The 15,592-nt window shown below is 49.0% G+C and overlaps 2 protein-coding genes and 1 pseudogene across 2 annotated transcripts; all 3 read left to right on the top strand.

Annotated features, from left to right (window-relative positions):
• The first annotated feature begins 1,680 nt into the window (after positions 1 to 1,680).
• LOC136548585 (serpin-Z2A-like) lies at positions 1,681 to 2,127 on the top strand. Its single transcript, XM_066540060.1, has one exon. The coding sequence runs from the start codon at positions 1,681 to 1,683 to the stop codon at positions 2,125 to 2,127; it is 447 nt and encodes a 148-aa protein (XP_066396157.1).
• Positions 2,128 to 7,123: 4,996 nt separating this feature from the next.
• Positions 7,124 to 11,102, top strand: LOC136548584 (carotenoid 9,10(9',10')-cleavage dioxygenase-like; annotated as a pseudogene).
• A 2,799-nt stretch (positions 11,103 to 13,901) lies between these two features.
• LOC136548583 (serpin-Z2A-like) lies at positions 13,902 to 14,348 on the top strand. Its single transcript, XM_066540059.1, has one exon. The coding sequence runs from the start codon at positions 13,902 to 13,904 to the stop codon at positions 14,346 to 14,348; it is 447 nt and encodes a 148-aa protein (XP_066396156.1).
• The last annotated feature ends 1,244 nt before the right edge of the window (positions 14,349 to 15,592 follow it).

The raw sequence follows: 15,592 nt of genomic DNA, 5'->3' as shown, positions 1-15,592 counted from the left end.
GGCGCCAGGCGCGCGGACCAGCCCACACTCTTCCCCCCTTCCCTCCATCTCCCTCTCTTCCCCCTTCCCTTCCGCATGGGCCAACCCAACCAGCCCTTGGCCCAGCCGCGCAACAGCAGCCCTTCTCCTCTCCCCCTTCCTTTCTCTCACCGACAAGTGGGACCCGCCCGTCAGCTCCTTCTCTAGGGGGATATTTAACTTTTTACCATCATAACAGATGGCCACTCCTCGGATAGCAGGTTTAGAATTGGAGCTACGATTTTAGCAGCTGAGAGAGAAAAATGATACATTTTTACCACAATTGTTGGCGTGGCACGCCACCTCAGCTGGCCAGCGTGGCAAGTGAAGGGAAAATAACCGCCCCTGCCCCTGCCCTCTCTATCCCTCCCCACGCGCGGCCCGGCCCACTCCAACTCGCCCTTCCGCTCCTCTTTTCTTCTTCCTCCCGCTCTGCTCACCTCCAGCACCTTTGTCTTGAAATCCACGGCAGCGCACCTCGGCCTTGAAGCACTCGACGGCGGTCGCCCTGAACGCCAGCTTCAAGACCATCTCGTCGTCGTGCCAGACGCCAGCACTATCATCCAGTGAGAGACAAACTAATATTCCTGTATGCCCTATGATTCTCTGAAGTTCATGATTCATAAAAATGATGATAGTGCTGGGTACAGATTTATCAAAAGCATACTAGGATATCTGGGATTTCATATGGTAATATGGCTTAACTTTGACCTGTGGCAATGCTGACCATATTTCCTTTTCACTCGCAGAGGAATCAGCAAAGGTTCAAATTAATGCAGAACTTTGTCAGGTCATCAGCTCCAGTAATCTGCTATGTTGAAGACCTTTTCACCTCAAGGAATTTGGGCATAGATTGGTGAAGAAACTACGGATATATTTCCTTGATGTACTAATCCAGTCAGATGGTGTGCTGTGAGCTGGGCTCGGAGGGCTCGGAAAGCCTTTTTCTGGATTCCATGTCTCCAAGTTGTAACCAAATCTATAAGCTTCGGTCTAAAACTACTTAGCGATCCTATTCTGGAGTCATTCGTGATGGTTGTTGAGTACGCATGTGACGACATGCATAGTTGATGGGGAAATATACGTGTCGGCTGATTGGAAAATTCTCTCTCTCTCTCTCTCTCTCTCTCTCTCTTCTGGATATGCTGCTTCATTTCATGTATGCTCACCTGAGGTGGCCGCAATGCAGAGCAATTTCATTTTCTTAGTGATGGCATTTCAGGAATTCGATAATCTTGGTCTCGATATCTCATGGCATCATGCCAATTTGAACTAGAATTTGCAAGCTGTCAACTAGAATTAAACTGTTGTATAGAGAACTTATATGTGACTGAATCATCAGTAAATGGCATAGGCACAATAATTTGTCAGTTTACGAGGAGTAGAAGAGGGCTGGAGGCGGCCGTGCACAGAACTGCCGCCGCGCCGCGCGCTTGCTATCTCCAGGCCCCGCTTGCTTATAGAGGGAAGCTAGGAACTGTTTTTGGTAATATAAAAAACAATACTCGTTGTCGGATCGGATCAGAATTATAATCCTTTCCCTGTATGTATGTATGTGTGTGTGTGTGTATATATATATATATATAATCCGTCCTACAAATACAGCCTCGCCGTACGTGCCGTCCTCCTCGATCCATCCCCAAGAACACAAAGAACCTCGCCATGCGGTTCCCCAGCACCATCACATCACCAGGGTCCACGGAGGCGGACACGCAGCTCGTTTCCGCAGCCAGCGCCGGGCTCACGTCGTTGGCGCTCCGTCTTGCGAAGCAGCTCGCCACCAACAAGACTAGAGACCGCGGCAACGGCGGCAACGTCGTCTTCTCGCCGCTGTCCATCTACGCCGCGCTGGCCCTGGTGGCGACCGGGGCACGGGGCGACGCCCTGGACGAGCTCCTGGCCCTGCTCGGCGCCACGGCGCGCGACGACCTCGCCGAGCTCATCCGCGGCGCGCTCGGCGATGGCTCCGGGTCCGGCGGGCCGCTCATCGCGTCCGCGTGCGGCGTCTGGCACGACGACGAGATGGTCTTGAAGCTGGCGTTCAGGGCGACCGCCGTCGAGTGCTTCAAGGCCGAGGTGCGTGCCGTGGAGGGAGGAAGAAGAAAGTAGGAGCGGAAGGGTGAGCTGGAGTGGGCCGGGCCGCGCGTGGACAGGGATAGAGAGGGTGGGGGCAGGGGCGGTTATTTTCCTTTCGCCTGCCATGCTGGCCAGCTGAGTTGGCGTGCCACGCCAGCAATTGTAGAAAAAATGTATCGTTTTTCTCTTTCAGCTGCTAAAATCGTAGCGCCAATTCTAAACCTGCTATCCGAGGAGTGGACATCCGTTATGATGGTAAAAAGTTAAATATCCCTAAATATCCCTTCTCTAGGAGGTCAACGATCACACTATACCCATGTCGCCGCCGCCGCAGACCTACTCTGCCGAACCGCCTTCCCCCGCTGTCATTTCTCGCGCGCGTGGATAGGGACGCCAGCTCACCACCAGCTATCGTCGGAGATATTTCTCCTAGCCACCGCCTTCCTATGAGCTCGCAATGGCTATTAAAGCCAGCCATGGCTGCCAAGCTCACCATCCCCACTCCCATCGCCAACTCGCTCTCTACTCTCCCTTTCTCTCTCTTCCTCTCCCTTCCCTCCTTCCCCTCTCGGAGCTACCTACGCCGGCGGCAATCCTCGCCGGAGCTAGCCCCGTCGAAGCCACCGCCAAGACCACCGTCGTGCTGCTCTTGCCATCCCTTCCACTCTGCTTTGCTCGGCCATACATATCCTCATCTTGTCAGTATCGTGTGTGTCGTTTTGTGAGCAGTGACAGCGAGCATGCAGCCGTTGCTGTTTTTCTTTACTACTTTTATGTTTCCATCAAGTTTGTTGTTGATTTAATAAGTGGAATTGATCTAAAAGTACACATTATTATAGGTATATGGATTACATACTTAGTGGCTCTTGGGATGTAAATTGACCAGCTCCACAACTGATTAAGAAAATGTTGTATGCGTCATTTTTTATCATAAAATCGAGTCTACATTATATTTGAGGATAGAGGGAGTACAAAGCAAAGATACTATATATGTCCACTCTTATGGTTACAATACATACATAGTATCATGTAGATTTTTGTATACCAAACATTTATTAGCGGTAGAGGTAATTAATCTGAACAATGCTAGAATTAGTTAAAATCGTGGTTTCTACTTTTGCAGGCCAAAACTATGGAACTTGTTTTGCAGCTTGGCCTTGGTCTTCTACTTGTTGCGAGAACTGCATCCCTGCAACAGCTGCTCCTAGTTCTGCACGCCAAATGCAGTGTCGCGATGTTAAGATATTGTACCCATTTGGCATCGGCGAGAACTGCTCCGTGTCAGGAGAATTCGATGTCACCTGTCAGCCAGACAAAAATGGCATCTCCAAACCATTCATCGGTGGACATGAGCTCCTGGACATTTCCTTAACCAACAGCACCATTCGCGTGCTCAACCCCATCACGACCTACTGCTACAACGACACTTGGCACATGAACTCCTCCATGGTGGTAGAACAGCAGAATGATAGTAGTAGTGGATATACAGTGGTGGGCGACATTGTTAGAAGCTACCCCCTTTCCGGTTCTCAGACACTCTCAACAAGTTCACTGTCATCGGGTGCCTCACCCTTGGCTACATTGGCAACACCAACGTCTCGGAATACATAAGCGGTTGCGTCTCGACGTGTGGCCGGAACATGTCTGATGGCAGCTCATGTTCAGGGATGGGCTGCTGCCAGACACCCATACCAAAGGGGATGGACTTGTTTGAGATACACCTCCAAGTCTTCACAACAATCGAAACCAGACTAATAGGTTTGGTGGTCTCCAGTGCAACTACGCCGTGCTAATGGAGGCAGACTAAAATTAGTTGCTGGTAGCATGGAGAAGGCATCCCTTTCATTAACTCTACGATATTAGCAAGGCAAAACTGATATCCAAAGCAAGTTAGTTGGTCGAAGCTGCAGCACAAAATTTAGGACAAAATAAACATCCTCATAATTTTCAACATTTGAGTGGTATGCAACTTGGCTAAATCGGATTGAACAAACATTGAGCGTGCTTGTTATCTCTTTGCTTGCGATAAGAAAGAAGGACAAAGGGGCAGCGGAACCAAACCTCAGAGAAACTCATCGTGGTGGCCTGACCCTCGTTCCAATAGTTATCTCCATCAACAAATTGCCCGTCCCCGGCGTCGGCGAGGGAAGGGAGAGGAACAAAGGAGGCAACACACCCTCACCTAGGGCTGGTCGCGACTGAGGCCTCTCGCACCAGGACAGCCGCATCCGTGCCGCCGCGCTAGGGCTTGCTCGTGTCGGGAGGGGCGGAGCAGCAACGATGGCACTGGGGCCACGCCGCCGGGGCGGCCAGCGTCGCGTGCACTGGGACGGCCGCGCTGCTGGGGCCGATCGTCGTCCGTGCCTCCGCGCTAGGGCTTGATCGTGTCGGGAGGGGCGGAGCAGCAGCTGTGGCACTGGGGTCGCTTCGCTAGGTTGCCGGCGTCGCACGCGCCTAGGGCGGCCGCGCTGTTAGGGCCGGTCGTCGGCCGACTGTGGCCCGGTGCGGAGGGAGCAGGAGGAGTTGCCGTTGGGGGAGGAAGAAGCGGTGGAGACGAGGAGGCAACAGGAGAAGTGGAAGAGAGGAGGAAGATATTTTTGTATCGAGCCCACTGGCAGGTGGAAAAAGGTGGCTGCTATATATACAGTGAGCATTTATAGGGGCGGCTGGTGATTCAGCCGCCCTACAAATGGACACAGCTAGGGGCAGCTCTACGTACCAGTCGCCCGTACAAATCCGACGTATTTGTAGGGGGCGGTTGCTGTGCTGGAGCCCGAGCACGCCACTGTAGGGGCTGCTCCAATGCCAGCCGCCCCTAAAAAAAAACCGTGCTAGAAACTGTTTTTCACGTAGCGAAGGTAACATGTGTAAATGGTCCTCACGTAGCACGTGCACACACAAACATCCCAGTCATCAGCGAGGAAGAGTAGAAGCCAACAGCCTTGAGGGCGATGCAGTGCCTACGTTAGCCTTGAGCGTATGGTGGACTACTTAGAGGCACGATTAGAGGGATCACTCACATTGCAATCAACGAACAAGATCGAGACCGGTATTGTAGAATAATGCTGGGGCAACGCGTCAAACAAGCATGGCGAGCGGATGAACTGTCAACTGTCGTCTCGAACAAGAAATTGAACCATCTTTTATTAGAGCGCGGGGACGCAGGTGCAGACAAACTCTGGTGGGCAGGTCAGCGAAGGGAATCTGAAGCCAAGGATGCCATTTTATTGGAGCTGCATGTGACGACCACGACGTCAGCACCGGATCGTGCACGTTGTTTATTGTTTTCCGTCATAAAAAAATGTTTGACGATGCGCATGCGCTTTGCTTTCATCCATCCGTCCGCGTCTGGATGCGAGAATGGCGGTTCGACGAGCGGTGTTTGATCGGAGGGTGAGCTGGATATGGATATATCTAACAGCAAATATTCTCTCGCAGTATATTTCTTTAGTCTGCTTCCCAGCCTCAACGTACCACGCCAAACTATGGCAATTGTGGCTGGCGGCGAGGAAAACTAACGCCACAAGTGTGGCGAAAATTACTACTCATTCTAGTTTTCAAAAGTTGTGGCAAGCCTAATAAGGCTATTAATCCAAACGGTAGCCCTTCATGGTGTGGCTTGTCCTAACCAAGGTTTTTCAATTTCGGTATTGCAAAAATTTCGGCCACCACCGAAACTACTGAATTTCGCGAAATTCGGCCGAAAATTCGGTGAATTTTTTTTTAGAGATAGCACATGAGTATGTTTTTTTTCTAAAACATTTAAATCTAAACAAATATAGTATGATTATGACTACAATCTATTAAATACAAAAAATATGCAATATAAACAATAAAAAATTGAGTCTAAAGTTATACAACACATGTATTAGTGTATTACAAAATTTCGGAATCTTTCTTTCGGCCACCACCGAAATTACCAAATTTCGTGAAATTTCGCCGAAATTTTGAACCTGGTCCTAACTGCGGCTCTGACCAGGTATGGCCCGGACACAAACAGCCCCTAAATAAAAAAGTTATTATATATAATATCCTGAGTCCAAGGTTGAGGTTTCATTTGGTGAAGCATCACCTCGGCTGCGTCTGTTCTATCGGCATCTATGCTATCGATCTGGCAAGCAGCAAAAAAATTTTAGAGTAAATAAAAGGCTTTTATTATTCCCAAGTCTTAGTTGAGCCAAGACCCATCATCGATCATGTGCCTTATTACAGCATACTGGTAGAGATTAAGAGTTCACGAACAAGAACTCTATGTAAAGTAAAAAAAAACATCTTTTAATACCTGCCACAAACTTTATACTCACACTAGAACTTACGATAAGAACTGCTATATCAACCACCATCAACTGAGTTAGATATGTCTTCTGAAACTTATTTCAAATCCAAAAGTCCAGTATAATCTTCCTACAAATTAGCGAATTAGGAGGCGTTCTTTTGTGCAGAAAAAGAAAGAGTAGTACAATCTTTCAAGCTTGCATTTTAAATGTGCAATGTTTATAAAAGGGGAGATATAGGTTTGAAATGGGATACAACAAACTAGCACACTCCCTACGATAACATAAGGAATTTGATAATATAACTTGCATTGGCGCCCATCAACATTGCTTTGTCTTCCATCTTGGTTGCATTGTCCTCCCAAGTAGCTTCTCAACAAGTGTAGGTGTAGGCCCCGGGAGAGAACCAGAAAAGGTTTAATTCCCTGCTCCCAGTTCCAGACAAAATTAAACTATGCTTAGCTTAGCTTGATGATGCAGGAAAAACGTAATCGCTTCCGTGGATGAGCATCAGGGCCGTTGCTACTAGTACATACGTCCAAACTGTTTGAACGGGCCGGCAGTACGAAACTTGAGCTAGGGATATTCCGGCAACGAATGGCATGCTACTGGGCCTTTTTCTTATGTATGGATAGGCTCGCAACTGGGCCTTTGTCCCGACGTGCATCGATACGTACGGTACGCATGCTATATATAAGTCCGAGGCAGATTTGTCCCCAACCCGGGGCTCTTCTTCTTGGTTCCTGCACGACACGATGATAATGAAAGCGTCGGCTTCATTCAGTTCCAACCTGCCTCTGCCTCTGCCTCTGCCTCTGTCTTGTCGCACCAATGGCGGTCGACCGTCCATGTCCATGTCAGCTGGCGCAAGAACTGCAGCATCAGTGGGCACCAGCTCTAAGGTCAATCATCTCAGCATCTCTCTCACTACTCCTGATGATTCTTGTGCCGTAGCCTGATGATGTGCTCGTCGTGTTCCTCCTCTTCCTACAGAAGCCTTTGTTTGGTGAGCTCCTGGGGCACCTTTCGTCGAAGATGGACAGAGCGTCGAAGGCCCTAAAGGATGTGCCGCAGAGATTTCTCGATGTGCTGGTTGATGCAACCTTCAGTTTTACTGATCAAGCTTTGAATCCCTCCGAGGTAACTTGGGCAAACAAAACCAATGGCCTCTTATATGCTTTTCTGGCTGAGCAAAAGTGACGACGACTATCTTGGGCTTTCTTTGCAGAGCAATTTTGCGCCGGTCGATGAAATTGGTGAAGCCATAGAGATACACCAGAATCAGATTGAAGGAGCCATACCGGATGATTTCCCCGAGGGGGTGTACATCAGAAATGGTGACAGTTAATTTCAGTATTTTCTTTTTACTCTGTCAGTCCATAAGCAGGAGATAGAGTTGCTTCTTGGCTGCTGAATCTGAATGGTGAACGATTTCTGGAATTATTAGGTTCCAATCCACTCTTTGGTGCCCTCCATTCCACGTCCTCAATCTTCGGACAATCCAGGGAGATATGGGTTGAGGGGGAGGGCATGCTCCATGCCCTCTACTTCACCAAAAACACTTCAGGCTCCTGGTCACTCTCCTATGCCAACCGCTATGTGCAGTCCGAGACGCTCAAGCTAGAGACAGCCCGGCAGAAACCTTGTTTCCTCCCTGCCATCGCGGGCGACTCTGCAGCCGTCATCGCCGCCTACATTTTCAACCATGTAAGCAAAACTTTGCAAATCCAGATTATATGCGATCCACCAGACATTCTGAAACGAGTGATCATGCAACACAGCTGAGATTTGGCAAGGTGAACAAGGACATCAGCAACACCAATGTGTTTGAGCATGCCGGCAGGGTGTTTGCTGTCGCTGAGAACCATCTACCTCAAGAGATCTGCATAGATAACCTCGACACTGGCGGTACATGGGACATTGGTGGGGAATGGGATCGGCACGCTTTCACGGCACATCCAAAGGTATGGACAACTGCACAAGCTAAACGAATGAGTTGACAAGCATCAGTTATTGAAGCACCAATAGGCATTAGGGAATGAGAATACACTTACTATAGAAGTAATGGTACTACTGTCTCTGTAGCACTAGCACCAGCTATATCAAAGTTTATCGTAGTTGACAAAAAGAAACAAGACAGTGACACAGCTGTCGTCATAGCTGGAAAATATTTCAATACGAACTGTTGCAGCAGTTTCTCCAACGACAAGGATACATGTTGCTCGTTGGTATAAATTCAACATGTAACTTCTAATAATGAATAGCTACAAACCAGAATATGTTACATCATCTTTCTTTTTTCTTTTTTTTGTGAGACTTATGTTACATCTTTCTTCTTCTTTGTTTTGAGACGCGTGTTACATACTTCTGGATTCTATGAATAGGCAGACTCAACAATTCTTGTCATTCACTCATGAACTTAGGTAGCTCCTGGATCAGGGGAGCTTGTCATCTTTGGAACGGATGCAAAGAGGCCATTCCTTGTAATTGGTGTTGTCTCAGGTATTTTATTTATACAAGTTTGCAGTTTTATACAATCTTCTTTACACCATGTTCGATATCAAAAATAAGGCTCCAGCTCAAGTTCTAACTGACTGCAGCTGATGGAACCAAACTAAAGCATAGAGTTGACCTCAAGCTGGACAGATGTACACTTTGTCATGATATAGGAGTTACTCTGAAGTACGGGTCCGACAAAACATCATTTATTCCCAATGAATTTGAAAGTGAACCACATTCCTGAATTCCACTCTCTTGATGTAGGCACAATGTAATCATGGATATACCACTTACTATCGACATCAATAGACTCGTTAAAGGTGGCCAGTAAGTAATCATGACAAACTTTTCAGTTAAAGATATTATTACTCTGCTTTATTAAATTTGCAAAAGATAATACAAAACTCCTTGGCTCAGGTTGATTCAGTTTGAGAAGGAAAGTTATGCAAGAATTGGGGTGATGCCCCGTTATGGTGATGCAGATTCAGTTGTCTGGTTTAGTGTTGAACCATTCTGCATGTTCCATCTTGTCAACTGTTTTGAAGATGGCGACGAGGTATAACAATGCTAAGAGTGGTTAGCCTGTTCCATATATCTGTAATATTCATCCAGCATTTAATTATTTTCGATTTTATAATCACTGCCAAGAACATGCCTTTGAGAACTACTCTTCCATGGTTACATAGGTTGTGGTACAGGGACTTCGTTCACCTGACTCCATAATACCAGGTCCAAGACTTGCGCTGAACAAGTGTCACTCTAAAATGTCTGAGCTTACTGAAGATGACAAGCCCATGAATGAAGGAACTACCGAGGAGTTTTTCTTTCGGCTATACCAATGGAGGTTAAACTTGAAAACAAAGAGTGTCTCAGGGGAATATTTAACTGGGACAGAGTTTTCACTGGAGTTTCCAATTATCAATAACCAGTACACAGGCTTGCAACATAGTTATGCCTATGCACAAGTAGTGGATTCTTGTGGCAATTGTGGGAAAGGTACTGCTGAAAATTGAACAGATTTTTTATGTATTTAACACCTCAGAATCTACGTAGGAAAGTAAATAGTAACCTCCAACACAATAAGAGGAATGAAATAAAGAAACAAAAGACCATAGAGAATTCATTGGTATAGGTTACATTTCTGTTTCTAGTGATGTCATATCTCAGCTTGACTGACTACTATCTAATTTTGCAGTAAATCCGAAATATGGAGGTTTTGCGAAATTCTACCTTGATGAGAGAAACAACACAGAGGTACAAAGCATAAATTGGATTAGTCTAACTGCTCATTCCTCTGGATTCCCATCCTGAACTATGACCAAAAACAGATATCAGGTGCAAGTCCCATAAAGATGCAGTACCATTGGCTTGGTAAACATGAGTTCTGCTCTGGAGCATCATTTGTACCGAGAGTTGGTGGGTCACATGAAGATGATGGGTGGATAATTTCGTTTGTACATGATGAGAAAGCTAATACATCACAGGCAAGTTTTCTCTGCTGGATATACGATGCAATGATCCCATTCGTCGTACAAGTGATACAGGAAATATATGTTGCAATATTATGTTTTATGTTACAGGTGCATATAGTTGATGCTAAAAGATTTGAAGATGCTCCTGTTGCAAAAATAACATTGCCGCGAAGAGTACCTTATGGCTTTCATGGAACTTTCATCAGTAAAAAATGAATAATCACTACTACAGATGGACTTATCACCACCGGGATCATCGTTGTTGATTGCTTGTGGAGCGGCAGTGGTGAGTTTCACCGTCGTTTCGTAGATGTTGGGGCGAAGTTGGGAGACATACCGGCGGAGAAAAACCACTATCACCGACGGTCTATTGTTAGATCCGGCGGTAATATTAAGGTTCATTTTCTCTGCTGTATTAAATACAGATCCAACAGAGATAACCAATATGGCCGCCGGCCCTAAACCAGCGTCGGTGGTCCAGGCAGTCAACGTTGACTAATTTCCCAACTGTTCCATCACCATTACTTACGCCAGGGCCCGCGTACCTTTTGTCCGGATTCAGACGAGGATGATGAGTAGATCGGTAGCGCTCCTCTTGTCCCTGCTGGTTGTAAAGAAGACTTCTTGTTTTAATTTGTATCGTATATATCATGCATGCCTTTTGTCCTGTTACTCTTAATTCCCTAATGTACTGCAGATTTTTGTCCGTGATCCTGGTACCAAGCAGGCCGTAGCCCCCGAGCGCTTTGATCGGTTAGTGTAACATTCAATTTGTACTCCAATAGTCCCGCAATCCAAAGGGACCCTAAACGTTCAGTTTGTGTGCCTTATAGTTCAACACCGGATTATACGTCTGTCGTCAGGGTTCACATCTTCGTAGGACCCAATCGCCTATGTACTCCATTAGCCACTAGTTTGAGCCAGTGGAGATGGTACCGTGCATTCACCACTGCTTGTAAACGGTCAGGATAGTACCGCTTTCGTCAAAAATTTTCAATCCCGCGCAGGGCTCCCACGCCAAATTAGAAAGTTTTGATGAAATTTCAATTCCCGTGATTCCTACTTTTTGTTACACAGGCCCTTTCCCACCGTGTCTCCTCAGTGTTGCTGTTCCTCATCACCGCTCTAGCTCCCCACTGCTGAAATGGCGTGACCGCCCCTACTCAACGGTGTGCAAGCCACCATTCACCGCCAACAAGATCGTGCTCCACGCCGATACGCCTCATTGGCATGCCCGCACAGAAGCAGCAGTGATGAAGCTAGCACTCACCGCTGTGTCCGCTCAAGCTCATTGCCGCAAGATCCAAAGGCAAGGATAATACTTTTGCACTTCCCTTATCCATCTTTCTTGGATTTTTATTCCTCTCTTCACTCATCTGATTAATAAGCAAGCTTCCATCTGATTACTAAGGAGCTCACGAACACATCCCCGTAGGCACTCCTTCTCCGATTCACACAATAGCGCCACCGCTTCCATCGTCGGTCCCGGTCCACCAGATCCTTGTCAAGATGGAGGAGGACTCCCAACAAGAGGAACGAAGTGGCCATCCTCACATACCATGTCCTTGTGCACATCCTCTGTTGCCTCATCGGTCGCTCCTTGCTACAGCAATTGTGTTGTCGCTCCTGAAACTGCCTCATCTTGGACTTCGAGTACCGTAAGGAGCTATCTCAGATTATCGCCAGATTCTTTTATAGCAGCTGAAAAGGCAAATGTCACTTCACCAGCCTCATCGGTAAACGCCCCTCCTTGCCCTTCTTTCATATGTGCCTTCGTTTATTTTTTGGAAATTAAAAAGAGAATTCTAAATGGGAAATAGTTCATGGGCTTAAACTACTCCCTCTCCCCCTCCTTGGCCCGCAGCTGCAGTCCATCTCTTCTCTTCCCTCCTTTTTCTCCCTCTTGGGCCGCCATCGGCGCCAGGCGCGCGGACCAGCCCACACTCTTCCCCCCTTCCCTCCATCTCCCTCTCTTCCCCCCTTCCCAGCCGCGCAACAGCAGCCCTTCTCCTCTCCCCCTTCCTTTCTCTCACCGACAAGTGGGACCCGCCCGTCAGCTCCTTCTCTAGGGGGATATTTAACTTTTTACCATCATAACGGATGGCCACTCCTCGGATAGCAGGTTTAGAATTGGAGCTATGATTTTAGCAGCTGAGAAAGAAAAACGATACATTTTTACCACAATTGTTGGCGTGGCACGCCACCTCAGCTGGCCAGCGTGGCAAGTGAAGGGAAAATGACCGCCCCTGCCCCTGCCCTCTCTATCCCTCCCCACGCGCGGCCCGGCCCACTCCAGCTCGCCCTTCCGCTCCTCTTTTCTTCTTCCTCCCGCTCTGCTCACCTCCAGCACCTTTGTCTTGAAATCCACGGCACGCACCTCGGCCTTGAAGCACTCGACGGCGGTCGCCCTGAACGCCAGCTTCAAGACCATCTCGTCGTCGTGCCAGACGCCAGCACTATCATCCAGTGAGAGACAAACTAATATTCCTGTATGCCCTATGATTCTCTGAAGTTCATGATTCATAAAAATGATGATAGTGCTGGGTACAGATTTATCAAAAGCATACTAGGATATCTGGGATTTCATATGGTAATATGGCTTAACTTTGACCTGTGGCAATGCTGACCATATTTCCTTTTCACTCGCAGAGGAATCAGCAAAGGTTCAAATTAATGCAGAACTTTGTCAGGTCATCAGCTCCAGTAATCTGCTATGTTGAAGACCTTTTCACCTCAAGGAATTTGGGCATAGATTGGTGAAGAAACTACGGATATATTTCCTTGATGTACTAATCCAGTCAGATGGTGTGCTGTGAGCTGGGCTCGGAGGGCTCGGAAAGCCTTTTTCTGGATTCCATGTCTCCAAGTTGTAACCAAATCTATAAGCTTCGGTCTAAAACTACTTAGCGATCCTATTCTGGAGTCATTCGTGATGGTTGTTGAGTACGCATGTGACGACATGCATAGTTGATGGGGAAATATACGTGTCGGCTGATTGGAAAATTCTCTCTCTCTCTCTCTCGCTCTCTCTCTTCTGGATATGCTGCTTCATTTCATGTATGCTCACCTGAGGTGGCCGCAATGCAGAGCAATTTCATTTTCTTAGTGATGGCATTTCAGGAATTCGATAATCTTGGTCTCGATATCTCATGGCATCATGCCAATTTGAACTAGAATTTGCAAGCTGTCAACTAGAATTAAACTGTTGTATAGAGAACTTATATGTGACTGAATCATCAGTAAATGGCATAGGCACAATAATTTGTCAGTTTACGAGGAGTAGAAGAGGGCTGGAGGCGGCCGTGCACAGAACTGCCGCCGCGCCGCGCGCTTGCTATCTCCAGGCCCCGCTTGCTTATAGAGGGAAGCTAGGAACTGTTTTTGGTAATATAAAAAACAATACTCGTTGTCGGATCGGATCAGAATTATAATCCTTTCCCTGTATGTATGTATGTGTGTGTGTGTGTATATATATATATATATATAATCCGTCCTACAAATACAGCCTCGCCGTACGTGCCGTCCTCCTCGATCCATCCCCAAGAACACAAAGAACCTCGCCATGCGGTTCCCCAGCACCATCACATCACCAGGGTCCACGGAGGCGGACACGCAGCTCGTTTCCGCAGCCAGCGCCGGGCTCACGTCGTTGGCGCTCCGTCTTGCGAAGCAGCTCGCCACCAACAAGACTAGAGACCGCGGCAACGGCGGCAACGTCGTCTTCTCGCCGCTGTCCATCTACGCCGCGCTGGCCCTGGTGGCGACCGGGGCACGGGGCGACGCCCTGGACGAGCTCCTGGCCCTGCTCGGCGCCACGGCGCGCGACGACCTCGCCGAGCTCATCCGCGGCGCGCTCGGCGATGGCTCCGGGTCCGGCGGGCCGCTCATCGCGTCCGCGTGCGGCGTCTGGCACGACGACGAGATGGTCTTGAAGCTGGCGTTCAGGGCGACCGCCGTCGAGTGCTTCAAGGCCGAGGTGCGTGCCGTGGAGGGAGGAAGAAGAAAGTAGGAGCGGAAGGGTGAGCTGGAGTGGGCCGGGCCGCGCGTGGACAGGGATAGAGAGGGTGGGGGCAGGGGCGGTTATTTTCCTTTCGCCTGCCATGCTGGCCAGCTGAGTTGGCGTGCCACGCCAGCAATTGTAGAAAAAATGTATCGTTTTTCTCTTTCAGCTGCTAAAATCGTAGCGCCAATTCTAAACCTGCTATCCGAGGAGTGGACATCCGTTATGATGGTAAAAAGTTAAATATCCCTAAATATCCCTTCTCTAGGAGGTCAACGATCACACTATACCCATGTCGCCGCCGCCGCAGACCTACTCTGCCGAACCGCCTTCCCCCGCTGTCATTTCTCGCGCGCGTGGATAGGGACGCCAGCTCACCACCAGCTATCGTCGGAGATATTTCTCCTAGCCACCGCCTTCCTATGAGCTCGCAATGGCTATTAAAGCCAGCCATGGCTGCCAAGCTCACCATCCCCACTCCCATCGCCAACTCGCTCTCTACTCTCCCTTTCTCTCTCTTCCTCTCCCTTCCCTCCTTCCCCTCTCGGAGCTACCTACGCCGGCGGCAATCCTCGCCGGAGCTAGCCCCGTCGAAGCCACCGCCAAGACCACCGTCGTGCTGCTCTTGCCATCCCTTCCACTCTGCTTTGCTCTCCCCCGCCTTGCTTTGCTTCATCCTTGTCCACCTCCCTCCATCTCCGTCTCCCTTGCTCTGCTCCTCCCTTCTTTCCCCACTTCGTCGGCGACCGCCACCGGCCTACGCCCCGGCTTGCCGTCCCCGGGACCACCACCGGCGTCACGCGCCCTCCCCTCCGCCTTGCCCCTCTCCCCCTTCTGCCCACACTCCCTCTCTTTCCACGCCAAAGCGCCACCAGGCACCATTGCCGCTGCCGTCACCGGTACTCTGCTCTCCGCCAATCCTCCTCTCTCCCTCTCCCTCCACGAGGACGAGGATGAGGACAACGGCCAATGGCCCGTGACCGAGCGGCCACGCCACATGAACCAATGGCCGCGCCCCATGTCGCCCTTGGGACCCACGGGGCAGCTAGTGACCCACTCTCTCTCTCCCCCCCCCCCCCTTTCTTCCATAGATCCGGTCCACTTCGACCATAGAGAGGGAAAGAGCCGGTCCACCGATCGGTGCATAGCACAATGTGGACCAGCGCCAATCAGCCCCGAAGGATGACTGGACCCACGCGTCAGCCAAGGAGAAAACGCTACGCGCACCCAGAAAGTGTACACAGAGGAGTGAA

Source organism: Miscanthus floridulus, chromosome 4 (genome assembly GCF_019320115.1).
Source record: "Miscanthus floridulus cultivar M001 chromosome 4, ASM1932011v1, whole genome shotgun sequence".
Taxonomy (NCBI): domain Eukaryota; kingdom Viridiplantae; phylum Streptophyta; class Magnoliopsida; order Poales; family Poaceae; genus Miscanthus; species Miscanthus floridulus.
The sequence above is the reverse complement of the archived record's forward strand: the minus strand, read 5'-3'. Positions and strand labels throughout refer to the sequence as shown.